Source organism: Euprymna scolopes, chromosome 28, assembly GCF_053919585.1.
Source record: "Euprymna scolopes isolate OS-2025 chromosome 28, ASM5391958v1, whole genome shotgun sequence".
Lineage (NCBI taxonomy): Eukaryota > Metazoa > Mollusca > Cephalopoda > Sepiida > Sepiolidae > Euprymna > Euprymna scolopes.
In genome coordinates, this window is record NC_136509.1 from 38,703,409 (window position 1) to 38,731,327 (window position 27,919).

The 27,919-nt window shown below is 35.7% G+C and overlaps 1 protein-coding gene across 28 annotated transcripts in view; it reads left to right on the plus strand.

Moving 5' to 3' along the window:
- The window catches only part of LOC145249568 (uncharacterized), a 585,438-nt gene that overhangs the window by 536,383 nt on the left and 21,136 nt on the right, over positions 1-27,919 (plus strand). For 22 of the 28 annotated variants that reach the window (XM_080111254.1, XM_080111253.1, XM_080111255.1 and 19 more), the window contains one exon: positions 9,857-11,509. In XM_080111254.1, the coding sequence (XP_079967380.1) occupies positions 9,857-11,509 (1,653 nt within the window). Of the gene's footprint in view, positions 1-9,856; positions 12,202-27,919 lie in introns of those variants that run through there. The other 6 variants (XM_080111266.1, XM_080111267.1, XM_080111270.1 and 3 more) reach the window with 1 other exon arrangement.

Genomic DNA, 27,919 nt, shown 5'->3' on the forward strand with positions numbered 1-27,919 from the left:
AACATTATTTAGATTAGATAGAAATTCTGTAAACGTGGATCTGGAAGATTTTTATACAACTCTCTTTCTAACCAGAACTAAAGTGAAGAAAATGGCGATATACCTAATCAGAATAGGCAACCTTGCCTTTCTTGCATCATCTTTTTTATTTTATTTTATTTTTTTACTTGCATTCATCCCAAACAAGGCATATTGCCACTTGGACATAAGGGGCTACTATTTGGGGCCATGCTTATTAAGGAAAATAAGTAATATATTGGTTTACATTACATTTAAACTTCTGCATATCAGTACTGTCAGGGAAGCAAGTAGCAGGAAGAGAATTCCAAGGTCTAGCTGTTCAGGGGAAAAAACTATTATGGTAGAAAGCTTTGAGGCATTTAGGGACCTCAACAGTGAAGAGGTGAGATTTTGTTGCTAAGCGGGTTTGTCGACTGTTTATATGTATGTCAAGGGGACACAAGTGTAATGAGTTCATCAGAGCATATTCCATTAAAATATTTGTAAAACAGGCACAGAGATGCAACTTTGTAATGATGGGACAGGGGTTGGAGCTTAGTTGACAAAATGGGACCTGTTAGATTGGAGACTCTTCTTTGGACCGTATCTAAGAAGGAGAGACTAGTGGTAGAGGCACCAGCTCAGATGTAACAACAATACTCCATGCATGGGCGAATGGTGGCTTTGTAGAGGTACAGGATACTCTCAGGTGTGAGTAGTCTTCTAGCATGATAAAGAGAACTCACTTTCTTTACAGCAGCCTTTGCAATGTCCTCAATGTATTTGTTCCAGTTCATATTGCCTGTGAATGTTAAGCCGAAGAGATTCAGCTTGAAAAGAGAACCATTATGCAAATTTTAGTATTTCCTGGATCAATTATTAAAACCTTGCAAATTCTTCCATGGTTAGTTAGCTTTCAAGCCCACACCCCACATAAGTTTATTACAGTTTCTTTACCTATCTCCATAACAGACTTAACACTATCGGATTCCAGAATTAATGGAAAATTGATCTTGTTCTGTCTTTCGATCACAAGCGTCTTTTTGCAATGTTGAAAATGGTGGCTGATTACTTTTAATAGCTTAACTCCTTTCACCGCCAACACTCGGATCCTCATTTGGCACAAATCGAAATAAGACTCTCTTCTTGAGGAAGCCTCCTGCTTTGATAAACTTGTATAAAACTCAGATACATGCTAAGATGCTAAGACTGTTGCCATATCCGTGAAAGTGCTGCTCAGAGCATCCCTTTTCTGACTCGATAATGTATAAAAGCAACTTTAAAAACTAATGGAGGATGTCCTCTTCTCTTTCTTTCAGCCTCTTTCTAATAGAATAGACGTTACTAGTCTTTCTCTGCTCTATCGTCATTTTCATAGTAAGGGTTCGACTGAGCTCCAATCTATTGTTTCCCCCCCATTTTCCTACACCAAACGTGGGTTACATATTGGTGATACAAAGTAATTTTCTCTATGAAACGCTATCATTCACACTGCTTTCAATGTGCCATTGCATGTGATCATCTTTTGACGGAGTCATTCTTTGGCCTGCCTTTTGTTCAGTTACTCTTGAGATGTGTGTACACATCCGAAGCTAACGATCTGATGGTCACATGAATGTCCGATAAACACCGGCACTGACTGACTGTTTTTTCCCCACAATTAAAGAGAGAACCCTTTCAAGCGTTTCCATATTTTTTTTTATGCTTCTGACGCAGATGTCGTATGTAGAATGATTCATATTATTTGGATTCTTTGGACTAGTATTTTCTATCTTGATTATTTTCACGTTTCGGTTGATATAACCTCCGATCTTCTTCAGGTGTATCTTATTGAACTTTGAAATCTTACTGTCAAATTCAGGAATCTGTACAGAATTTTGAATGAAACCCTTTATTTAATCTATGGGAGTAGCATAGCATACTCTCATTCCATCAGCTATGGCTGGGTGGAAGTCCTAAGTAATTCGCACTAAAAATTGAACCTTTAACCTCCAGAAGAGTGTAACTTTACGACTGGTGATGCACCTGAACATAGTCAAAGGTTACATCGATGAAAACATTGTGAAAATAACACTCAAGATGAGAACAGTAGTCTGGAGAATACAAAAATTACAAATAATCCTCATCTCAAAAATTTGGGAATTTAATGCAAGACGATGTTGCTTATTTTGATGAAGTAAGTCGCCCTGTTAGTTTGTTTTCGCTACAGTCACAATAACATTGGAATTAGAACATTTACCTTGATTCCCTCACACGCACATATGCAGTCTTTCGTTTTCTCTGATATAATTTTTCCGTTTAAGGACTTCGTCTTAAAAGATAATTAAAAAAAAAAAATGGAAAAGAAAAAAAAGTGTATGAAAAAATACTTTGCATCTGATGAAGTCCTCAGAATTCTCATCAGATTTTTTATTTGTGGATATGATTTGAGAATCAATAGATTTTATCCTGTCCTCGTTCCAACCCTTATCCCACTCTATCGTACTCTCACTCTCTCTTGCTGCATCATGGAGCAAAAACATTTTGTCACTTAAAACTATGCATACATTTGGCTTGTTTTGGTTATGGATTTTATTCTTTTCACTGCATTAAAAGCAATTCTTTCTTTCCTTTTATCTGAAGTGTTTCTTTTACTTCAAGTATTTCCTTTTTTTTTCTCTCGCTCTCCTTTTATATTTATTTACATACCTTCACACACACTGTATTAACAAGTCTCTAGTTTTGTGATGAATTTTTTTTATTTATTTATTTTTTTTTTTTAAGTCAAAATTTTGCCCTTTAGTTCCTGTGGGAAGAACAAAATTATTTTACAATACAAAAACAGGTTTCGGGTTATCCTCAATTGAAAAATCTTTAGTTTCTGGGATTATCTCCCTTCCTGAAACAACTTATGTGTATGTGTATATCTTTTTTTTTCTTTTTTTTTTTTAAATCAGCCTTTCTGCCCAGATTTGGTGACTTATTCAACCTATTTGCTTTTTGCGCCATGTTCAAGCAATCTTTTTCTTTCTGGCTTTTTTTTTCCACCTGTCAATTTGGGAATTAGTTTTGCAGAAGGCACATCTGCTGTCTTTGCAATCAGCCACTTCCCTTCCCCTCATCCGGATTTTCCTTTCTATTTTTCATCTTCCCACCCTTTCCGGTATCGTTTTCTCCTCCCCTTCCTCTCCTCCCCTTTGTTCTCCTTTCTTTTTCTCTCTCTACTCCTTTTTTCTCTTTCTCCCTCTACTCTACTCTCTACTTTCTCTAATCCTTCTCATCCTCCTTTTTCTTCTTCCTTCAAATTCTCCTCCACTCCATTCCTAACTCCTGTCCTCTTTTTTTCCTGCCAATTCAAGACAACAAAAACGACCTCATCGCCTTTATTTTCCATTAAATATTTTGTACTCCGAAGAATAAATGGTGTTGATTAACACTCCATCAACACCTCTTCTATCTAAAAGAAAAAAATAATTTATTTATTTTATAAAAAATTATTTTGTCAAAAAAGCTCAATTGAATCCCCAAATTAAACATAGAAACCAAAAATCCTTCCATAATTTTTTAAGTTTCTAAATTTTATTTGATAAATTTATCAAAATGGACCAAATTAAATTTTGGTCATTAAATAAAACTAAAATGCATTTTAAAACCCACAAGTTTCGGTTTGATTTTATTATTAAACAAATGGAGTATTAATTTTATCTAATTCTCATTTCACAAATTCAGACAAAGATTACCTCAAGCAATGATATCTACCAAACAATGAAAATGATAGAATTACAAAAATCAAATTAGCTGAACACTGATTATTTTATTCAATCATTATTTTTACAGTAAAGTAAATTGCTCTAAACTTCTTTTAAAAAAATGTTTTACCGGAAATAGATCACAAAAGAAAATATTTTTGACTAATTTACCGTGAGTATTTTTTTATTTTTTTTTGCTTATAGTAATGGGAAGGGAAGCAGGGGAGTGTCTTTGCCTGGTCGTAAATATTCATTTGTCCAGAATTCGTATACATTATTATAGAGTCGTGATTTCAAAAGTAAAAAAAAAAAAAAAAAGTATTTGGGTGCCATCAACTAGAATCAAAACCGAAAGCAAAACTGTAGACTTCAAAGCTGGTGATGTTACCACTGTACCAGCGTGACATACATATGAACTGATTAAAATTTTTAAATAAACTAGGATGAATGTACAAAATTTATAACGATTTTTTTTTTAATTTTTACCCCTTTCTGACCTATTTTTGACCCCTTAAAAACTACTTTAACAAGCTAAAGATCCATAAAAGAATGGTCCATAAAAAATCCAATCATTTGAGGCCCCTAGCGCCGCTCTGCGACTTTTAGTTTCGGAAGAAATAGTTTGAAAATATGGAGACAGACAGACATACTGACAGACAGGCAGACATATGGCCTTTTATATATTAGATTATATATATATATATATATATATATATATATATATATATATATATATATATATATATATATATAATGTAGGGGGGGATAACATTTTCATTGACTAACTATAGAATTTGCTCAAATTTAACTTTTATGACATTTTTCCCTCAAATTTTCTTTATTTTTATTTCTTGACTTTTTGTATTGTTTTTATTTGATTAGATTGCAACAAATTGCTTCAATCCACAATTGTTTTCTCTTTCTTAAACTTTCATTCATTCTCTGCAAAATTGTTTCACATTTTTATTTTGTTTCTTTTTCTCTGAGTGAAACTGTTAAGATTCCTGAATGTAATCCTGAGATTTTGTGTTGTTTGATTCTGTGAGAGTATGCAAACAGTCTTTTGCTTTCTTTTTGAGTAGTCCTTTATTTCCTCACTTTCTTTCCCTCCCTGTATCACTCTCTTTTTCACACACTCCTTCCTCGCTTTCCCCCAATGTATAACTCTCTCCCTCACACACTCCCCCTCACTTTATTTTACTCTATCCCTATCACACACTCCCTTTGTCCTTCTCCCTCTCACCCTCTCTATTTTTCATCTCACCCTCATCCTCTACATCTATCTCTTTACTGTCCTCATGTCCATCTCTCTCTTTTCTATCCTCCGTGTGTGTCCCTCTCTCTCTCTCTCTCTGGTCCCCATGTGCGTCCCTCTGTCTCTCTCTGGTCCCCCATGTGCGTCCCTCTCTCTCTCTCCCTGATCCCACGTGTGCGCCCCTCTCTCTCCGGTCTCCCCCCCCCCATGCAACCCTCTCTCTTCGGTCCCCCCCCCCCCCCCGCGTGCGTCCCTCTCTCTCTTCGGTCGGTCCCCCCCCCCCCGCGTGCGTCCCTCTCTCTCTTCGGTCCCCTCCCCCCGCGTGCGTCCCTCTATCTCTTCGGTCCCCTCCCCCCGCGTGCGTCCCTCTCTCTCTTCAGTCCCCCCCCCCCCGCGTGCGTCCCACCTTACCCTCTCCATCTCCTTACCCTCTCCATCTCCTTACCCTCTCCATCTCCTTACCCTCTCCATCTCCTTACCCTCTCCATCTCCTTACCCTCTCCATCTCCTTACCCTCTCCATCTCCTTACCCTCTCCATCTCCTTACCCTCTTCATCTCCTTACCCTCTCCATCTCCTTACCCTCTCCATCTCCATCCCCTCTCCATCTCCATCTCCTCCCCTTTCCCTCTCCTCCTCTTACCCTCCTACTCCTCCTCCTCTTACCCTCCTACTCCTCCTCCTCCTCTTACTCTCTACTACTACTACTCCTCCTCTTACTCTCTACTACTACTACTCCTCCTCTTACTCTCTACTACTACTACTCCTCCTCTTACTCTCTACTACTACTACTCCTCCCCTTACCCTCTCCTTCCCCCTTACCCTCTCCTTCCCCCTTACCCTCTCCATCTCCCCTTACCCTCTCCATCTCCCCTTACCCTCTCCATCTCCCCTTACCCTCTCCATCTCCCCTTACCCTCTCCATCTCCTCCTCATTCCATTACCCTCTCCATCTCCTTATCCTCTCCATCTCCTTATCCTCTCCATTTCCTTATCTTCTCCATCTCCTTATCCTCTCCATCTCCTTATCCTCTCCATCTCCTTATCCTCTCCTCCCCCTTCCCTCTCTTCCCCTTCCCTCTCCTCTTACCCTCTACTACTACTACTCCTCTTACTCTCTACTATTACTCGTACACTCTACTCCCCTTCCTTCTCGTACTCTCTACTCCCCTTCCTTCTCGTACTCTCTACTCCCCTTCCTTCTCGTACTCTCTACTCCCCTTCCTTCTCGTACTCTCTACTCCCCTTCCTTCTCGTACTCTCTACTCCCCTTCCTTCTCGTACTCTCTACTCCCCTTCCTTCTCGTACTCTCTACTCCCCTTCCTTCTCGTACTCTCTACTCCCCTTCCTTCTCGTACTCTCTACTCCCCTTCCTTCTCGTACTCTCTACTCCCCTTCCTTCTCGTACTCTCTACTCCCCTTCCTTCTCGTACTCTCTACTCCCCTTCCTTCTCGTACTCTCTACTCCCCTTCCTTCTCGTACTCTCTACTCCCCTTCCTTCTCGTACTCTCTACTCCCCTTCCTTCTCGTACTCTCTACTCCCCTTCCTTCTCGTACTCTCTACTCCCCTTCCTTCTCGTACTCTCTACTCACCCTCCTTCTCGTACACTCTTCTCCTCCTCTTACTTTCTGCTTCTCTTACTTTCTGCTCCTCTTACTCTGTCCCCCTCCTTTCCCTTACTCTCTCCTTTCCCTTACTCTCTCCTTTCCCTTACTCTCTCCTTTCCCTTACTCTCTCCTTTCCCTTATTCTTACTCTGCCCTCCCCCTTTTACTTTGCCCCACCCTCTTCTAGCCGTTCTCCCTTTCTATCTGTCCCTCCCCCTTTCTATCTGTCCCCATCTCTCATTTATCCTTCTTTCTGTATTTTCTAAACTCCTGTTAATATTCTTTCTTCCTATGATGGATGTTTCTTGTGCAAATCGGTACAAATGTCTATAAATGGCGAATGTTGAATAAAAAAAAATGTGTGAATGCCTTCTTTTGTCAGAATTTGTATTTTCTTGCTTTGCTTTAATGTTAATAAAATTCAACCAAAAACAGTTATAACAAAATCTAATTGAAATTATTCTATATTAAACTTCTCAGAATGAAATCAACAGCGAAAAAAAAAATCTGTTCTTAAAAATTTGGGCTCTTGTCCAGAATTCCCCTTATGTTAAAAATATAGAGAGAAAAATCTGTATGAAGTATGTACCTGTGGTGAAATGAAAATATCATATTCCGAAAATCATATAAATTGATCAGTAATTTTTTTTTTTTTTTTAAAGAAAGTCATTTATAAGCAATTAATGGAAATCCGTAGGCATTACGACATATATTTGATAAGTATGAATTATTGAGTTATTTCCCTTTGTTTTTTTTAGATATTTTTCAAAATGACAAATGAGATGATCATTTCTCAGATATTCATAAAATTTGATTTTGTTATCTAAAATAAAACTACTTGTTCAATTTATGCGATTTTTTTTTTTTATATATATATTTTCTTTTCATCACAGGTATGTACATCATACAGATATTTATTTTATTTTGACTTTTAATATTAGGGCAATTCTAAACAGGATCCAACAAGATTCAAATTGTCTTTAATGAAGAATACAAAATTATTACTTTTTTTTTTCTTTTCTTACAAATAAAAACAAAAAAAAATGACATTTCTTGGAAGTCTTTTTTTTTTTTTTCTTTTATAAGTTTAAATCTGAAGAATCGTAAAATCAAATAAGACATTTTTCTTTTCAATTTAATCGCACAATATTGTGTCAAAGTTTTTCTTTTGAAATTCTATCTTTGGTTGCATTCACTTTTAAAATCTTTCATCTTTATATTTCTTAATTTTTTAGATGAGGATTGTATTTTGACTACTGTTCTCATCTGGAATATTATTTTCACAACATTTCAGCTGATGTAACCTCTGACCTTGTTCTGGTGTATCTTGTTGAACTCTGGAATCTTTCTGAAATTCAGGACTTCTGGCTTAATGAATAAAGATTAAATAAACGTAGATTCCATGAATAAAGCTTCTTTCTTAGAACTGCATATACCTGTGGAACTGTCTTCCATTTGCCTGCTTTCTAGCTGACTACAATATGGTCATCTTCAAGTCCAATGTAAACAAGTTCTTGATGAGCTCTTTCCCTTAAGTAATCCAATTTATAAATTTACACTATTAACGATTGCTATGATATTTTATAAATTGGATTACTTAAGGGAAACAGCTCATCAAGAACTTGTTTACATTGGACTTGAAGACGACCATTTACACTATTAACGATTGCTATGATATTGTCCCATTGACTACTGTACACTCTTTAATGCGTATCCTTGAGTGGCCTTTGGGCCTTGATAAGTGGTGACATCTATGTAAAAAAGAAAAGAAGAGAAATTAAATAAAGTGCTTGGTAAAATTCAGTTGTGACACTCTTCTGGAGATTGAAGGTTCAATCCTCAGTGTGGGCAACACTCAAAAATGCAATTCTGAATTACTTAGAACTTCTACCTATTCACGAATGATAAAATAAGAGCATGTTACCCCCGTGGATTAAATAAAGGATTTCGCTTGAAATTCTGTGCAGATTCCAGAGTTTGACAGAGAGATTCTTGAGTTTGGCAAGGTACACCTGAAGAAGGTTGAAGGTCACATCGACTGAAACATTATGAAAGTAACACTCAAGATGAGAACCTTTGTTCGAAGAATCGAAATAATTAAAATCTTTCATCTTTATTAAATATTTAAAACCAATAGACATTTTTAATAAGCATCCATACATCTCAACAAAAGGTTTTATCCATTCGTCAGTTCATCATATTTAAGTTTGAAATCGTATTTTCATTGCTGAATTCACCGATTGAATGGACATATCGAAAGAGTGTCCGTTCTTGTTTAGAAATTGGAGAATTCTTCATTTTTCTCTAAACTTCTGTTAACTAAAATAGCAAAAGCCAACAGATTTTTACAAATTATTCTTGCATTTTATTTTTGAGTGTTTTTCTTCTTGAACTATTTCATTACGAACATTATTTCTTCATTTTCAATAAAAATTGCTTTTTTTTTTTTTTTTTTTTTTTTTTTTTTTAAATTAAATCTATTTTTTAACAATTTTTTGGTACTTATACAGACTATGGACTGTGCTATTTTTTTAGATAGGATTTTCAGGTTAAATTTAATTTTTACAGTATTTTTTAAATTGTTAGGTAAAAGTACAAAATAGTTACAAAACGATCTGTCCTACTCCTGTTAAAAATGGGTTTCTAAACAATAATGTTATTATTTCAACCCAGTTTGAATTCTGCATAAGTACCTTTTTTTTTTTTTCATCTAAAATAACTTAATTTTTTTTATTAAAATTTTTTGTTTTTTTTATTTTGAAAATTTTATTTTTTTACTTTTTAGTTTTAATTTTTGTTTAACAAATGTTCAATACTTAACTAAAATTCTACCATATTTTTTTTTTTTTTTTTTTGATTTTTATAAAAGTTTTATGTTTTACTTTTTAATTTTAATTATTTTTTTAAACAAATTTTCAATACTCAATCAAATTCTATAATTTTTTTTTTTTGTTATTTTAAAAATTTTGCTTACTTTTTAGTTTTAATTTTTTTTTAACAAATTTTCAATTCTTAACCAAATTCTACCATAAAGTTATCCTTTTCTTTTCACCAATATTCTATTAAAGTTCAGAGCAAAAACAAGCAGAAAATACAAATTTCACTTTTTCTATTTTAATTTCTTATTTTCATCCTTTCCCCCATCATCAAATGAACTTTCTTTCAATTTAATAAAACACAGAAACTTTCAGCATATCTCATGTATGCCTTCCATTTTCTTCTCCTCCTCCTGAAGCATGTGTTTCTTGTTTTTTGTCTTTTTCAGTCCACAGCTTAAGGGTGGCTATACACCGAGCTCAGTATACTCCACTGGCACACAGTACCGTAATCAACGCTATCCTACATTTAGCAGTCGCACAGGACCACCTCAGACTCCGACTCCTCCAACGCCAACTCCTCCTCCGACTCCTGGTGGAGGTGAATATGTTGTTAATACTATGGGCAGATTTGATAGTTGTGGCAGTAGTAGTATACAAGACGGAGGCTACAATCCGTCTGTCCCGCATCCTCACTTGCCTGCCAATCAACGCAGCTCCCAATACGAAAATGGGGACGATACCAAAACTCCAACTAATCATCAGTACGAAAATCTGGAAACAGAATTTGAACATCAGATTAAATTAAACGCACAGCCGACTGACGACATGTACTATGGCGAGGAGAACTCTACCAACATGTACACGACCAGAGGAGCCGGCAATTCCAACCCGGTACAACATTTCTCGTCCTTGACGCCTTCCAAATACGGCAGTCAAAGAGAATCAGATCTTGAACCTGTTGAAGGCCAAGATGGTCTGGTGACGCCGCACAATAGTACAGTGGATTCTGAGCCAGTGTACAGTCACTCTAGCTCCAATTATGAGTCCATGCCACCCGTACAATGGGTGGAGACGCAAACTACGGAGCCTTCGCCAATTATTTGCAGCCCGCACAAATCTTTTGACGATTTGGAAACTCGACCAAACACACCAAGCACGGAACATTCCTATAGTCCACGCATCTATGAATACCAAGCTCCCCTTACTCGGGAGGTGCAGGTGATCCACTTGTCTGGCAACCAACTGGACAATGAACCATGTCAGGAGATGGAACCGCTACCACCCACATCCCCGATCCCTCCGCATGGCCGAATAGTGACGACGATTACCAAAATCAAACCTCAGATTGAAGTGTCGAAACCTTTCGAAACCTCAGACTTTTTCAAATACAGCGAGAAACTTCGTCGTGCTCGCATGTTGGAAAACTATCAGCGCCAGTTGATCGGAGAAGACCGATTGCTTCAACTGTCGAAACTCGGTCAGCAAACAGACTCCTCTTGCTCATCCTCAGTGAATTCTTTCTATACGAGTTCTTATACGAGTGAACTCTCGGGTCCGTCTTCTCCGGCCTTCTTCCCACGGATGCAGCAAGTAGTGACTCCACCCCCATCTTCTTCGCCATACATGGCGTACCATCATCAATCTCCAGTCCAGCATCAGCAGCATCAGTTGACAACAACAGTACCCCAACAGCAGCCGACTCCACCTCAGTCGGCACCTTCATCCCCTTTCCAGCAATACTGGAGAGAATTTGAGCAACATGCTGGAATTCCTTTCTCAGGCCAGAGAGGCATACCATCGCCTGCTGTTTTGACAGGTGGCGGAAATGGTGGTAACAGCGGTATATCTAGTATAAGTTCACGGACTGTCAGTTCCTCGTACCATCACTCGGTTAGTAGTAGTACTAGTAGTAGTCATATACAGTACTCGTCGGCACAAAGCGTGTCCCGAGTGTTTCGAGCGCATCAAATGCAGACCAGTCGACATGCCCAATATCAGCCACCACAGCCGATGACTTGTGAGCCCGTGCGTGACATTCCTTCCCCTGGCTCAAATCCAGGCACGGGGATGTCACCAGCAAATCTCTCGAACCTATCCAGGTGAGGTCCCAACCCCTGCCTTAAAAAAAAGGTAAAAACAAAAAGGCATGGAAAAACTAATGAAAGCTTTCGGGTCGAGGGTGGGGGGGCAAATCGGCTTTGTCCTGCTCACAACCAACAAACCTACAATCATCAACAAGCCCCTTCCTCTTCTCCCTACCCTAATCCCAACCCACTTTAAGGTGGACACTGGTCAAGTCAAGCACCTCCCCTCCCTCACTCTATGCTACCCACACACAAAAGTTAAAAAAAAATTAAATTTAAAAAAAAAAAAAGAACTGACCAAGCGTGCAGTAAACATTTCACTTCTCCTTTTTTTTTTTAATCTTTTAAATGTTTTGTTTTTGTTTTGTTTTTTGTTTTTAGTATTGAAACACTTTTTTTTTTCCTTTCTTTCCTACACTTTTTTGTTTTTCTTTTATTTTTCTATGAATTGAAAACAGAGACATTAGTTCAACTGTGACTCAACTGTGCAATAAAACAAACGATTGTGAATGTAGATGATGATGATGATGATGGATGGTCTCTCCAATTATTTTTTCCCACCCCCCAGGGTAGGGGGGTTGTTTTTGTTTTTTTTTTTTTGGAGAAGCTTCTTCTGTTTGGAAAAAAGAAAAAAAAGTAACTTTTGATTTTTGCCAAAATCAGAAAGTCAAATTTCCTTAATTAAAAAATGTTGATCCAAAAAATAATCCTGTGTTCAGCACTTTTTTGTATTCGTTGAACGATTTTCTTTTCAAACTGATTTTTGTTGAGCTCACACATAGACTTACACTCACTCACCCTTCTCCTTCCGTTTGTCCCTCTCGAGAAGTGAAATTTTATCTCCAGTGTTATTTACATTGATGAATGCTTTTCCAGTGGGGTGTATTTCTCTCTCTCTCTCTCTCTCTCTCTCTCTCTCTCTCTCTCTCTCCCTCCCTTTCCTCTCTCTCTCTCTCCCTTTCCTCTCTCTCTCCCTTTCCTCTCTCTCTCCCTTTCCTCTCTCTCTCCCTTTCCTCTCTCTCTCCCTTTCCTCTCTCTCTCTCTCCCTTTTTCCTCTACCTCCTTTTTCCTCTACCTCCTTTTCCGTTATCCCTTCCCTCCCTCCTGTCTCTTTGTCCCACTCCTCTCTCTCTCTTATCTCCTCCTCTCTCTCTCTCTTATCTCCTCCTCTCTCTCTCTTATCTCCTCCTCTCTCTCTCTCTTATCTCCTCCTCTCTCTCTCTCTTATCTCCTCTCTCTCTCTCTTATCTCCTCCTCTCTCTCTCTCTTATCCCCTCCTCTCTTTCTTATCCCCTCCTCTCCTCTCTCTTACTGCCTCCTCTCTCTCTCTTACTCCTCTCTCTCTCTCTCTCACTCCCTCCTCTCTCTCTCTCACTCCCTCCTCTCTCTCTCTTACTCCCTCCTCTCTCTCTCTTACTCCCTCCTCTCTCTCTCTTACTCCCTCCTCTCTCTCTCTCTCTTACTCCCTCCTCTCTCTCTCTCTCTCTCTCTCTCTCTCTTACTCCCTCCTCTCTCTCTCTCTCTCTTACTCCCTCCTCTCTCTCTCTTACTCCCTCCTCTCTCTCTCTCTTACTCCCTCCTCTCTCTCTCTCTCTTACTCCCTCCTCTCTCTCTCTCTTACTCCCTCCTCTCTCTCTCTTACTCCCTCCTCTCTCTCTCTTACTCCCTCCTCTGTCTCTCTCTTACTCCCTCCTCTGTCTCTCTCTTACTCCCTCCTCTGTCTCTCTCTTACTCCCTCCTCTGTCTCTCTCTTACTCCCTCCTCTGTCTCTCTCTTACTCCCTCCTCTCTCTCTCTCTCTTACTCCCTCCTCTCTCTCTCTCTCTTACTCCCTCCTCTCTCTCTCTTACTCCCTCCTCTCTCTCTCTCTTACTCTCTCCTCTCTCTCTCTCTCTCTCTTACTCCCTCCTCTCTCTCTCTCTCTTACTCCCTCCTCTCTCTCTCTCTCTTACTCCCTCCTCCTCTCTCTCTCTTACTCCCTCCTCCTCTCTCTCTCTTACTCCCTCCTCCTCTCTCTCTCTTACTCCCTCCTCTCTCTCTCTCTTACTCCCTCCTCTCTCTCTCTCTTACTCCCTCCTCTCTCTCTCTCTTACTCCCTCCTCTCTCTCTCTCTTACTCCCTCCTCTCTCTCTCTCTTACTCCCTCCTCTCTCTCTCTTACTCCCTCCTCTCTCTCTCTTACTCCCTCCTCTCTCTTTCTTACTCCCTCCTCTCTCTCTCTCTTTCTTACTCCCTCCTCTCTCTCTCTCTTTCTTACTCCCTCCTCTCTCTCTCTCTTTCTTACTCCCTCCTCTCTCTCTCTTTCTTACTCCCTCCTCTCTCTCTCTTTCTTACTCCCTCCTCTCTCTCTCTCTCTCTCTCTCTTCGTTTCCCTCTTTTTCACAGACTATTGGGATATGGAAATCCTGTAGCTATTTGGTAGGTTTTTCTTTTTTTTGTTGTATGAACTTTTCATTTTTCTGAAAACAGAAAATTGGTCATAAAATTCTCGCAAATCAAATATCCTTCCACAGTTTAAAAAAAAATGTTAATTTTGAGAGAAAAATTCCGAGATGAGGATAAATGATTTTTATTTAGATTGTTTGGACTAGTGTTCTCAGCTTGGATGATATTTTCACAAATAATAATTTATTTTAATCTGAACTTTCAAAAATTAAAATATTTCTTAGAGTAAATTTTAATTTTCGAAAGCTCAAATTAAAATAAATTTTTAGAAAGATTTTTTAGTTTGCTTGAAGCATTGTGTAAAGTATGAAAGGTAATGCAGTGTATGGGAATGGTCTATGTAGTAAAATAAATAACGATGACAATACTGAAGGAATTTCAATAATTTTCGATTACACATTTGTTTCCGAACATAGTATGTCACATAAGATGGTAGGTGTATGAATATCCCCAAAATTTGGAGAATATATCTCTTCAGGGGAGAATAGAAAGCATAAATAGCTCTCGACTATTTTCATACACTGCATTGCCATAGCCTTCAAACACAGCCCTCTCAAAATAAATGGTATTTATTCTAACAAACATTGTTTTTTTCTGCTATACAATGTGGCACAATGGAGTGTGTAGATATCTCTACAGGGCCATCTGTAAAAGGTTGAATATTAAATGTAGCAACAAGTCCCGGGAACATATACCAGAAAGAACGGTTGAAAATAAATCATACACCCTCCACTATGATTATGCAATTCCTACCACTACATACATAGAAATCTGAGCTATTAAACCTGACATAGTGTGATGGGACAAGGAGGAGAAAGAAGTAACCTTAGTAGAAGTCAGTGTCCACCAATGATGCTGGGTTAAACAGAGCTGAAAGAGAAAAGATAAATGAAAAAGCAAGGTCTTATGTACAATATGAAGAGAAACTGGAATCTTGGGAAGATCTCTATCATTCTTGTAATTATGGCAGTAACCAGACTAATAAAACCTGAAAGAACAGTTGGAAATGACTTACATATGATACATTACAACCATGTAATCCCTACATCTACCTACCTTGAAAATACTGCTGTGAAACCTGACATAGTCATAGGGAATAAGTCAGAGAGAGCGGAAACCTTGGTTGAAGTGAGTGTCCCTAATGATGGAGGTCATAACAGAGCTGAAAGGGAGAAACAGACCAAATATCAAGGTCTCATGTATGATATGAAAAGAAACAGGAATCTTAAGGAGATATCAATCATACCAGTTATCATAGGTGCCACAGGGCTTATGAAGAAGGACCTGAAGTCCTACCTTACTAATATTCCTGGTGAACCAAGTGCAAAAGAGATCCAGACAATTGCACTTAAGGGAACAACGAGGATACTAAAGAGAGTTCTCGGCTGGTTTCAATAAAAAGCAGGGCAATGTTGGCAGCTGGTTTGGCTGCCCCATACCCAACGTTATAATCTTCAAAACAAGAAAATTCAAAAAATACCTGTCAAATATACCCTGTGAACCAAATGCAAGAGAGAGAGATACAAGCAATTGCACTGATAGGGACAGTTTAGAATCTTAAAAAGATTTCTCTGTTAGAATGTATGAGATAGCGGGTGAATGTCTAGCATCCTCCAGCTAGAATGAAATAAGAAAATTGAAAGGATAAATATCTAATTAAAGAGGACTTATGTCTGATTATTCTAAGTTCTTCAAAAAACACACACATTAATTATGCGATTTTAAGTGCTTATGTATTTATCACCTCTACATTGCTTGTGTATTATTGCTTTTTATTATTAATCGATTAACGCCAAGTACTAAGGCAAACCTTGTGATTTATTTACAGCTAGTTCACAATAATCTGTAAATTCCCAGCTTCTCATTTATTACACTATTAAAAAAAAGCTATGCTTATGAATTTTTGAGGTAGCGTAACGGATAAAGTGCTTGGTGAAATTCAGTTTTAAAGTTACACTCTTCTTTCTTTGGTGTGGTTTCAAGTGAGGGCCACATCATGCCACCTCATATCTTTGAAGTCGGCTCGAAAGTCAACACCAAACTGTATTTGGATGTGCTGATTGTCTGGATTGTCACAGTCTCTCTTTAGTTAGTTATAAAAATTTGATTCTCTGTGCAGGCGATACTCAAAATACAATTGTTATTTTCACAATGTTTAAACCAATGTAACCTTTGAACGTCTCACAGTGTCTCTTGTCGGACTTGGGAATCTGCATGAAATTTCTAATAGAACGCTTAGTTTAGTTCATAAGGATAGCATGCAATTGTATTTTGAATATCGCCCGCATTCAGGATTGAACTTTCAACATCCAGAAGAGTGTAAATTGCAACTGAATTTTACCAAGTACTTTATCTATTAGGCCATGGGTGCTTGCGATAAAGTACTACATAAAATTCAGTTTGAATTGATCCTCTTCTGATGGTTGAAGGTTCAATCCTCAGTGCAGGTGTTACTCTGAATACAATTGCGGCTTACTACCTAATCACGACAGATGGAACGAGAGCATACTATTCTATGGATTAAATAAAGGGCTCTGTTCAAAATTCCATGCGGATTCTCAAGTGCGACAGAAAGCTTTCCTGAGTTCGACAAGAGACCCCGGAAGAAAGTTGGATGTTACATCGACGAAAATGTTCTGAAAATAACGCTCAAGATGAGTAATTCGAATAATATAAATTAAGTTGTTCTTCTGATTTCTTTTTCTTTCTTGCATTCTACTATTTTGCGTCTCTTTTTTTTTTTTTTTTTTTTTTTTTTTCTCAACCTCGATTCCGTAAAAGCATTCATCAAAAGTTGTAACAATTGGAGAGAAAATAAAAAAAAAAAGTCTAAAGATTTAAAATGATGACACCTCCCCCCAAAAAAAATTCTTGGAAGATGGACAAATTCTTTGACGCCACGCCCCAACCCTCTGTTTCACCTGTTCACGTTCCCTCCTCTTCGCTCCGAGCCCAAAGATGCCAGAAAAGTCAACGCATGCACACTTTAACAACCTTTTTATATCTCACATCTCACAATAACTCAAGACATCTCCATATTTTTTTTCTGTCTTCAATGTTTCTTTATTCGATTCTTTTTGTATTTTCTAATCCAAATTAATTTGCTTTTTGTCTTTCTTTGTTTGTTCATCCGTCTTTTTTGTTTGTTTGTCCAAAGTTTTGTTGTAACGACGCGTTTAGTTTAATTGCATGAAAAATTAAAATAAAAATCAACTTATTTCCTAACCCTGACTGTATCCCGACACCTCATCACCAGAAAGGGGTACCTTTCTCTTTATCTGTCTTTCTTTTATTATTATTTCTTTCCCTTTCTCCTTAAAAATCTACGACTTGGTCACCCATACATGTTGTGTCCTTCCCAGTTGCATTTTTTTTTTTTTTTTTTTTTGTTCGTTGATGAGTCAGGACCAAGTTGACATTTGCCTCTGCATGTGACCTCTTATAACCCTCCCCTTCACCCAACCTCCTACCCCTTCATTAATTATTATTCCATCTCCCCTTACACTCTCCCCACACCTTCCAAATGTGCATGTTGTTGCTGTTGTCACCTGGTTGTGTTTGATTTTGTTTTGCTCAATTGCTGTGAAATATTATCTCTGCATGGTCCTCCATTTATTTAATTATTTATTTTGTATTTGAGCAAAAGTTGTTTTTTTGTTGTTTTTCTTTTCTTTTTTTTTTTTTTGTCTGTATATTTATTTGTCTTCGACTTTTTATTTCTTTTTACAGATTTGCAAAAGAAAGATAAAATATATATATAAAAAGGGAAAGGGGTTTGCAGAAAATAATTGAACCTCGTTTTGAATTTCTTAAAGGCTCCATTAAAACTCAAAACTAATCTCCTAAATGAATTCACCTAACAAAAAACTTCCATAATTAATCAACTAAAACTTAAGGTGAAATTGTTACAAAGATCAAAATTATTAGGCATATCAAAATTATAACAAAGATGCAAGTTATTACAAAGATTAAAGATTAATTTAATAATAAAGTTATTACAAAGATTAAACTTCATATGGAAATGGAAATTATTACCAAAGGTTAAAGTTATTACCAAAGAAACGATAAAGTGTCGCCCTAAAGAAAACAACACTACAGCTTTATTTAAAACTTTTATTGAAAAAAAATCAATTCAGGTAACTTGATTATGTAGTAAAGCTAACATCTATTCAATGTAGCTACCTTCGGCCTCAATCACCGGCTTGATACAGGTCTGGTACTGGGAGCATGCCTTTTCCACAAGCGCTGGCAGGAGCTCGATGGATGGCGGCGATCAGGCTAGCTTTCGTGTTGCAGGAGGTCATGTTTTTTTTTTTTGTTTTTTTTACACAGGAGTCACCACTTATCAAGGCCCGGAGGCCACTCTAGAATAAGGGTTAATGGGTATACATTAGTCAATGGGATTATAGTCTAGTAAACATAAGTAGTGGAAATCTTGTAAATTGGATTATTTAGGGGGACGGTTCATTAAGAACTTGTTTACGTTGGACTTGTGGTGATGTTCTCGACGTATGTACAAATGAAGTCGTCCAGCAGATTCAGGTTGGGGAAGGAGGGGGGCCAGTAAGAGAAAGGTAGAAAATCGTAGCACTCTTTCTGAAGCCACACCTGGGTCTCTTTGGACTTGTGGGCCTATGCAGAGCCCTGCTGCCACACCAAGGGTCTGCCAGTTGCCACCTGATTGCACCAGGAGATCACCACACTCTTCAGCACATCCAGATACACTTTGGTGTTGATTTTCAAGCCGACTTCAAAGATGTGAGATGGCATGATGTGGCCCTCACTGGAAATCACACCAAAGACCCATGGCCAGAAATTTTGTTTTCATCACCCTGCACACGTCCCTGTTATCTGTGGCAATCCAGTGATGCATTTTGAGGGTGCTGGCAATGGTTCTGTAGTCATAATTTGGATCAGTAGAGAGCAGGAGTTGTACAGTGGCGCATCTCCAATCTTGCTCGTTGATTATAGTGTCAATATAATACATGATAGAAGGGTCCTATTGCTCTTGGGATTTGTATACAACTGGTCAACTAGTAGATGGTCCGCAACAAAAAAAGAAAATCGGTTTTCATCAAATGGAAATGGAATCATGTCGTCTTTTCTGGGGTGATAATTTTACTGTTCCACTCTGTATTACCAAAATCTCTTTTTATAACCCAACTAGCTGTATTATCTTAGAGGGCTTGGGGTAAAATAATTTAAAATAGTTGTTTGCTTTTTTTTTTTTTTCTAATAACAATTTAAAAAATTTGTTTCCTTTATTTTATTTTTTATTTCAATAAATATTCAATCCATTGTAAATATTAACCAATCAAATAATTCACTGTGTTACATTTAGGCGAGAAACACACTCACAGATAAGTTTGCTTTTGCTTTTTCAGCTCCCAATCAAAAAATTGCTTTTTGTTTTCTCCCCATGAAACTTTCATAACAAAAACATTTTTTTTTTTTTTAGGCTAAAACATTTTGAATACTTTCACTGGTTCCTTGTAAATAATTTTAAATTGTATAAAACAGTTTATGTCCAGAATATCCCGTATATTAAAAAATAAAAGGAAAGAAAACTGTATGATATACGTTCCCGTGACGAAACAAAATATCATATGCCAAGAGATCACAATTTATTTTTACTTTCATATTTCAAAATACAAAACTTAGTTTTATTTTTATATAAAGAAAATCGTTTTTAAGTGATTAATACGAATTCATAGGCATTACCACAAATCTTGCAAGTTTTAATTATTAAGTTATTGTTCTTTGTTTCGTGACTTTGTCTTGCCCACCATTTTAAAAACAGTCTCTTGTTAGTTATAAAATTTGATTTTTTGTTTCAAAAATAAAACTACTTGATCAATTAACGTAATTTTTGGAATATAATTTTTTTTAGAAAATTGGGGGAATTCTGGACAAGAACTGATAAAAGAGATTTGTTAGATTTTGATATTCTTCTACTTTTCTTAAATTTTAATTGAGCACTCTTGACTCTCAAATGGAATTTGTTTAAAGAAGAGGAGGGGAACTAACTACTATTTTCTCCCACCCCTGCATCCAAGTGGTTTTGTGTTGAAAATCAAATCCTTTTTATTAACAAACTAAATTACTAAAAATACTTAACTCAAAAAGTGTATGTGTGGGCATGTCATCAAAATTTTTATTTTCAGCTTTATCTTATTTATACATGTGTGTGTGTGTGTGTGTGTGTGTGTGTGTTGGGATGAGTAATCAGAATCAGGAATTGGAAAAAAAATCGAAATTTTGCGGGTATTCAAATTGGAAACTTTAGTGCCTATTTCCGATGCCAAAAACGATTCGTTTAGTTGCTTTTTGTTTGTGTTTGTTTAAACCTAATTTTTAGTACTAATGGTAAAATGGTAAGTATTTTTTTTTTTTTTTTTTTTAATTACAAATAAAACTTAAATCTATAGATCAACTTCACCCCCCCCCCGAAAGTTATTTTTTTTTTTTTTTTTTTTTTTTTTTTTTTTACGTTTGCAAAAATATATGCACATATTACATGGGTTTTTATGGAAATTTTAAAATAAAAAGAATAAAAACATCTCTATAACTTTTAAAGGTTTTAAAAAAATCAGAATTGGAGGGAAAAATATTAGAATCACCCCATTACTAATAAATATATATAGCATTCATCCAGAGGAAGTCTCGAAATAAAGACGAAACGTTGATGAACACATAATACGGTTTGTTCCTTTTTATTTTCTCTCTCTCTCTCTCTCTCTCTCTCTATATATATATATATATATATATATATATATATATATATATTTGTAGTCACGACATACAGTCCTGTTTCATTGTATCACAACTCATCAGTGCCGCTAGACTAGCACCTCTCCCAAGCCAAGGATTGAAACTAGAACCGTCGTGTTGACAATCGGCAGTTCTCCCACTAGACCACAGGAGCAATGCCCATAAATAACCTGTCGGAATGTCTACTTAAACAAACATCCGCCCACCACTTTTACAATGCTTAAACCGCCTGCTTGTAAACAAACAAACAGCGAGCGCATTTTTCAGCCAATTAAGTAGCAGGTGAGATTATTTACGACAGTGCTCTACCCAAAGAGTGGGGGGGGGGCTTAAAATATATTTGTAGTCATCACATACAGTCCTGTTTCGTTGTATCACAACTCATCAGTGCCGCTAGACTAGCACCGCCCCCAAGCCAAGGATTGAACCTAGAACTGTCGTGTGCAAGCAGTCTTCAAATGCTTTAATTTTGGGGGGTTAAGGTCGAATTCATTATATGTAATTATTTAGTGGATTTTTGAAATAAAACAATCCACTAAATAATCACAAAAAGTAAATTCAGCCTTAATTTCAGAAATTAGAGCATCTGAATATTTTGCACATATGCATGAAACCATGGTGACCATATCAAAAAAAAAAAAAACAACTTATATTTTTTGTTCAAGAAGGTATCGAGCACTGTATATAAGTGCAAATCAAACTCTGAATTGTTCAAAAAAGCTGATCCTCACAACTATCAATGTGTGTATGTAATATGTATATCTGTAGTAATTTATCTAAATATATGGCAATTAAGCTGTATAGAATCATGCATTTCATCCTTGTAAGGAATTGTCAGGCGAGAATGCATTCTAGCTTAATTGCCATATAGTCATAAATTAGTGCCTATTCACCCTACTCAAGTATTGAATACTCTTGAAGTATATACTGAAAAATTATACAAATAATATATCGCCTTATAACATTTTATGTAGATACATGAAATAATTATATATGTACCTACAACTTTTTTTTTTTTTTTCTTACAAAGGAATCCCCACTTATCAAGGCCCAAAGGCCACTCGAGGATAAGGGTTAAAGGGTGTACAATGGTCAAAAGGACAATATCATAGTAATCGTTAGAAGTGTAAATTTGGTAAATTGGATTACTTAAGAGGAACGGCTCATCAGGAACTTGTTTACATTGGATTTGAAGACAGTCATATTGTAGTCAGCTGGAAAGCAGGTAAACGGAAGAGAGTTCCTCAGGTGTGTAGTTCTTAGAAAGAAGCTTTGTTCATGGAATCTACGTTTAGGTTTATGCACAGATAAAGAGTGTGGGAAATTATCAATAGTGTTTACAGCCAAACAAGTGTTTCTTGTGAATGTTTGGCAAGGAGAGACCATGGATTGGAGCTCAGACGAGCACTTGCCATGAAAATAACGATAAAACAGAGACAGGCTCGCAACACCTCTTTTGTGAGAAAGAGGTTGCAGGGAAGAGAAAAGAGCATACCCCACTAGGCTACGAAGTCTATTCTGAACTCTGTCAAGGCAGGATAAGACTTCCTAGCAATTCCTGCCCAGATGTGACAGCAATACTCTATCCTTGGACGTACCTGGCTCTTATATAGGTAGAGAATTGCATCAGCAGGTAGATATCTACTGGATCGATAGAAGGATCCCATCATTTTTCCAGCGATTTTGGCAACAGATTTGATATACATATTCCATTTTAGATCAGGAGTAATGGTCAAGCCCAGAAGCTTGTCAAAACATGGAGCCTCCCCAAGACGAGAGCCATTCATTTCAATTAATGCCAGATGTGGATCAGAACGCTGATGATGCAAAGATAGATCCGGGTTACCCTGTACATTTACACCGGGATAATTTGGGACTAGAGAAAATCTCTCTTATATCCATTTGTCTTATCTTGGTGTCTCTTACATCCTGGTTAATTGTATTTAGTTAAATCCAAGACAGACGATTTATGTATATTTTTGTCTTGCTCCTTTCTAATTTCTTTATATTTCCTTATTTCAAGTTATGGCCGATGCATGTATGTTACTTTGGATCCATCTGGAAATGAGGAAATACATAAGCAAATTAGAAAATATTAAAAAAAATATATGTAGATATAAATTGTCTGTTGAATCAAAAACGCACGTCAAGCAAAGAGATGTGTTTTCAGCAGTCCTGTTCTGTGTTGCACTAGCTGCTGTTACGCTTAAGACAGGAGAAACTTGTCAAAGCGGTTTTTCTTTAGGCAGACAAATACTCTCCAACCTCCCCTACGCTGATGACATCGCTCTTGTTAATGAATGCATACGAACTTGAATTTTTTGTTAATGTATTAACAAAGAATGCAAAGGCGATAGGATTAGAAATAAATCTAGATAAAAAAGAATGTATGTCTACAGCTAAATCACAGTTTAACCTAAACATGACTATTCACACTAAACCCATTAAACAGATCACCCAATTCACTTATTTAGGGCATAAACTGATTTTCTCCTATGATCACAAGACTATATTGAATCAAGCTAGGTTGGGCAGCTTTCCAAACCACAGCACCATTCTAAAATCAAAAACGGTGCTGATAACTGGTAAAGTAAGTTTATGTCCTCCCAGTAGTTTTATATGGCCTTCGTTGTATCACATGGGCTAAACAATTAGCCAATCGCATTGACGTGTTTCAAAATCACAAAATGCATTTCATTACAGGACATCACCTAATCGAAAAAAAAATACAAAATATCCACCCTCCATCAAACTACTTCCCTACCCCTTCTATATGATAAAATAAAAAGTAAAACTTTTTGGCCATTTCAAACTATCATCAACCACTGACCTGCCAAAGTTATGCTTTCAGAGTATGTTAGAAGGCAAAAAGAGGCAGGAGAAAATCAACAAGGTGAAGAGATGCTTTTGATTGGACATCTCTCAGCAATTGAGCGTCCATCAACCAACTTACCTTGGATTGGAAGGATGGCGAAAAATAAGTCACGTGGTTCGCAGTTTGTATCAAGCAAAAAATACAACTCCTGATGTATTTAACAAAATGTTTAAAAGAAAAAATGTTACCTATATATATATATATAAAAAGTAATAAAAAAACCCTGTTTGTTTGTTTTTATATATATATATATATATATATATATATATATATATATATATATGTTCAATCCTTGGCTTGGGAGAGATGCTAGTCTAGCGGCACTGATGAGTTGTGATACAACAAAACAGGACTGTATGTCGATGACTACAAATATTATATATATATATATATATATACAAATATTATATATATAAGTAATAAAAAAAAATGTATTGTTTGTTTATATATAATGATGGGACAATTCCAAAGTTTTTCCTCCAGATTCCGATACAATTATCAATTCCAGTTTAAATTCTCTAGTTTGATTTCTTTTTAGATTTCTAAATATTTAACTATATAGTTTTTTTTAAATTTTTTATTTTCGGATTACTGTAAATGGACAAACATGTAATATGCGCATATGTTTTCGCAAACGTAATAAATACTCTTGTATGGGGATCTGTAGATTTTAGTTTTATTGATAGTTTCAAATCAATAAATATTTATCATTTTATCATTAGTACCAAGAATTTTAAAAATTAGGTTTTAAATGAAAATAAATAATTAAAAGAATCGCTTTTGACATCAGAAAATAGGGAGTAATTTTTCTTGATTCCAATACCCTAAAAAATTCTGATATTTTTTATTCTTGATTTCGATACCCCAAACACTTCAAATTTTTTTGATCCCCGATTTGGATTAACTGTTTCAACACAAATATGTATATATGCTTCATATATAACAAAAATGTGAGTGAAATTGCCAGGTGGAGGTTAAAAAAAAAAAAAATACAGCAAAATATAATTTTCTTCTGGTCAGAAAGTAAATACTTGTCATGTTACAAAAAAAAAAATTATGAATCAAATCTCAAATCTAAAATTAATTAGTGGAATTTTGTTACAATGTTTCTCTATTCGGTTTCCAATTCTTTTTTGTTTTAATAACAGGTATCTCTAGAATGTTCATACATTGGAAACAAAACAGACAAACACTGTATCACAACTCAAGTCTGTTCCTATTTTTTGCATAAAGGCTTCTGTCAAAATACTTTTAAACTTTTTAAATACCTATTTCTTTTGTGCTTTTAAACTGACCATAAATGTCAATTTTATTTTATTTTTTTATTTTTTTGTATTTAAAAAAAAAAAAATTGTTTTCAGCTTGACGTTTTCACTAACATTTGTATTTCCATGTATATTAGATAATATGGATTCAAATCACCAAAAAGTGACGGTCTTCATCATATACGGTTTGGATTATCAGATTCAATGAAAATAAAAGACAGCGATTTTTTATTTTTTTCAAAAATTTGTTGAATTCAAAGTACAACCAATAATCCAGCAGTGAAGAATAAACTCAACACAAAAGATCATATAAAAACTTATTTATTTATTAACAGGAATTGTATACAAATATACAAAACTATAAGTTATTAATTTGGGAAGGGTTGGTACTTGGTGTTTTTTTTTTTGTTTTGTTTTTTGTTTTATGGAAATCACTCCAGACAAAGCATGAAGCCATTTGAGATAAAGAGATAAAAAAAAAGGTCAAAAACTAACCAATGGTAAGTGTTGATGAATTCCAATCCAGAAAATAGCAATTGTTTTTCTTTGTCAGAAACCTCTCTCATGGAATGTGAGGACTAAAAGACAAAATAAGTGAAACAAGAGTTACAAGATTGCTGAAAGTAGAACCAAGGTCCACTTTCTACTCTCCGTAAGTTTCCAATATTTACAGACTGGCTTTGTTTGCTGTTCTTTCAGTATGTGATTGACTAAACGGTTTTTAATCCAATATGTGATCTAATGAGTTATTTACATTCCAATTGAGTTGTTAGGACTAGTTTGGGTTAATTACTTAAAGCCGAGGTTAATGGTAGGGCAGATCATCATGGTATTGATTATTGATTATAAACTATTGAGTGGATCACATATTGGACAGGCACCTTTCTTTGAATTATGAAATGAGAAAACATTATTTTCAACAATCATTCTGTTATATTTAAATAACTTTATAGTCAATCACACCCCCATCTTAAGCACATATTCATACCTTTTGTCACTGATTTTCATAAAGCTTGACCATATAGTTTTACAGTATTGCAACTTATTGAAAAAGATAAAACATCTAAAAAATATCTAAAGCCCTGAAGTAAATGTTCTTTTAAATTTCTAGAATTTTCAAATTATAAATAAAATAAAGCAAAACAATTTTTGCCGTTTACGAATGATCTGAATGTATGACAATAATATTTCAGGGGTGTTTTTTTTTGGGGGGGGGGTCAGTCCAGATGAGGCATGAAGCCACTTAATGTAAGGAGCTAAGGATAAATACTACTTCAAGATCAAAAATTATCCAATGATTAATGTTGGTTGATTCCAATTCAGAAAACAGCAATTCTTCCATCTTTGTCAGAAACATTTTTCATTGAGTCTGAAGACTAAAGGACAAAAGAGTTATGAGATGAGCAGTTTGGATTAATGGTGGGTTAGATCATATATTGGATTTGAAACTGTTTAGTAGATTACATATTGGGAGAATATTTTCATTTTTAAATTATGAAAATGAGAGAAAAAAATTATATTACCTTCCACACTAGTTCTAACGCATTCTATTGTATTTTTTTTCTTTTTTTTTATTTGTTGTTGTTTTTTTTTTTTTTTTTTAAGTAATTTAAAAATTCTTCAATCAATTACGCCCAAATTTTAAGCGCATATATGTTCATGACTATTGTCACTGATTTTCATAAAGCTTGACTATGTGGTTTTTATAATATTACAATTTTAGATGATGCCTAGCAAAGAAAGATCAGTTGCATAGAATCAAAGATGGAGAAATGTTTTTATTATCTTTGGTGATACATGCATGAACTTAGAACAGAATGTTCATTCAACCTGAAAAAGGAAAATAGTAGTTTCCCAAGTGCATTTTTAGTATAATTTACCATGAATATAATGATCCAGGAACAAGTAGTCTGAAAACATGTTAAAAGCTTCCTTATGGGTTTTTAAATTCTTTGGTTCCAACATTCAAAATGATTTTTATAGGATGCACATGAGGAGAAATTGTAAATACCTAAAAGATGTTACATCTTTACGTAACTCAAGATTGTCGTAAATAATGAGCATATTTATATTGTCGCTATATATGAATATTAACATCCACAGAAATGCGTTTCATATTTTGAAGACTTACCCACCTCAACATTTGAACCCTAGGCTTGCAGTTACGACTGCGAAAATTCAATGTCTTAGCCCAGTAGAGGTTTTAATTCTACTCAGATGAAGGGGGTGGGTATAGTATTAGTGTGTGGGCACAGATTCTTGTAATCTTGATTGGTGTAATGATCAAAAAACATGTAAAGAAGAAATTTTATTTTATATCTATATATATAAAAATGTAACTCTTGGTTCGTTTGTAATTAATAGTCTAAATAAATGATTGCTTCGACATTTTGGTATAATGTTTACTGTACCCATGCATGTTTTTATATATCTCATTATACTTAATTTTTCTATAATAAATAGGTGGTTTTCTTTGTACCGATAGGCCATATTTTTTTTAATTTATGGACAATTAGTTATCACCGCTTGCCGTCACGTGACCAGTGTTTCCAATTTAGCGGTTTTCCCGCTAGATCTGGAGATTTCGTTTGCAATCTAGCAGGGAATTCTAGAAAATCTGGAGATATTTCGCACCCACACACCTGCAATTTTAGATTAAAAAATAAAGAAAAGCGCTTGAAAATACTTTAAAACATAAAATAAACTCATTCATGTAAGTAAAAAAAGTAGCATTTATTGCCTTTGATAACAATTATTTATTGATTATTTGTTTTGTCTTTCACCTTTTTTTTTTTTTTTTTTTGGCTAACCATTCTTAAATCTCGCTATAAAATCGATTTTTCCAAGTACATTTTGGGGGGGGGGGGGCATTCCAACCTCTGTAGTTTAGTTTAAAATATGATCTAAGTAACCCCCCTTAGTCAAAATTTCTAAAAAGCAAGAAACAACAGCAAAAAAAAACTTATACCAAACACAGTAGAATTTAATTATCTACCAACCTAAATACTTTTAACATGCTAAAACAAAGTTTTTATTTATTTATTTTTTTTAATTTTTCTAATTTCCAAATA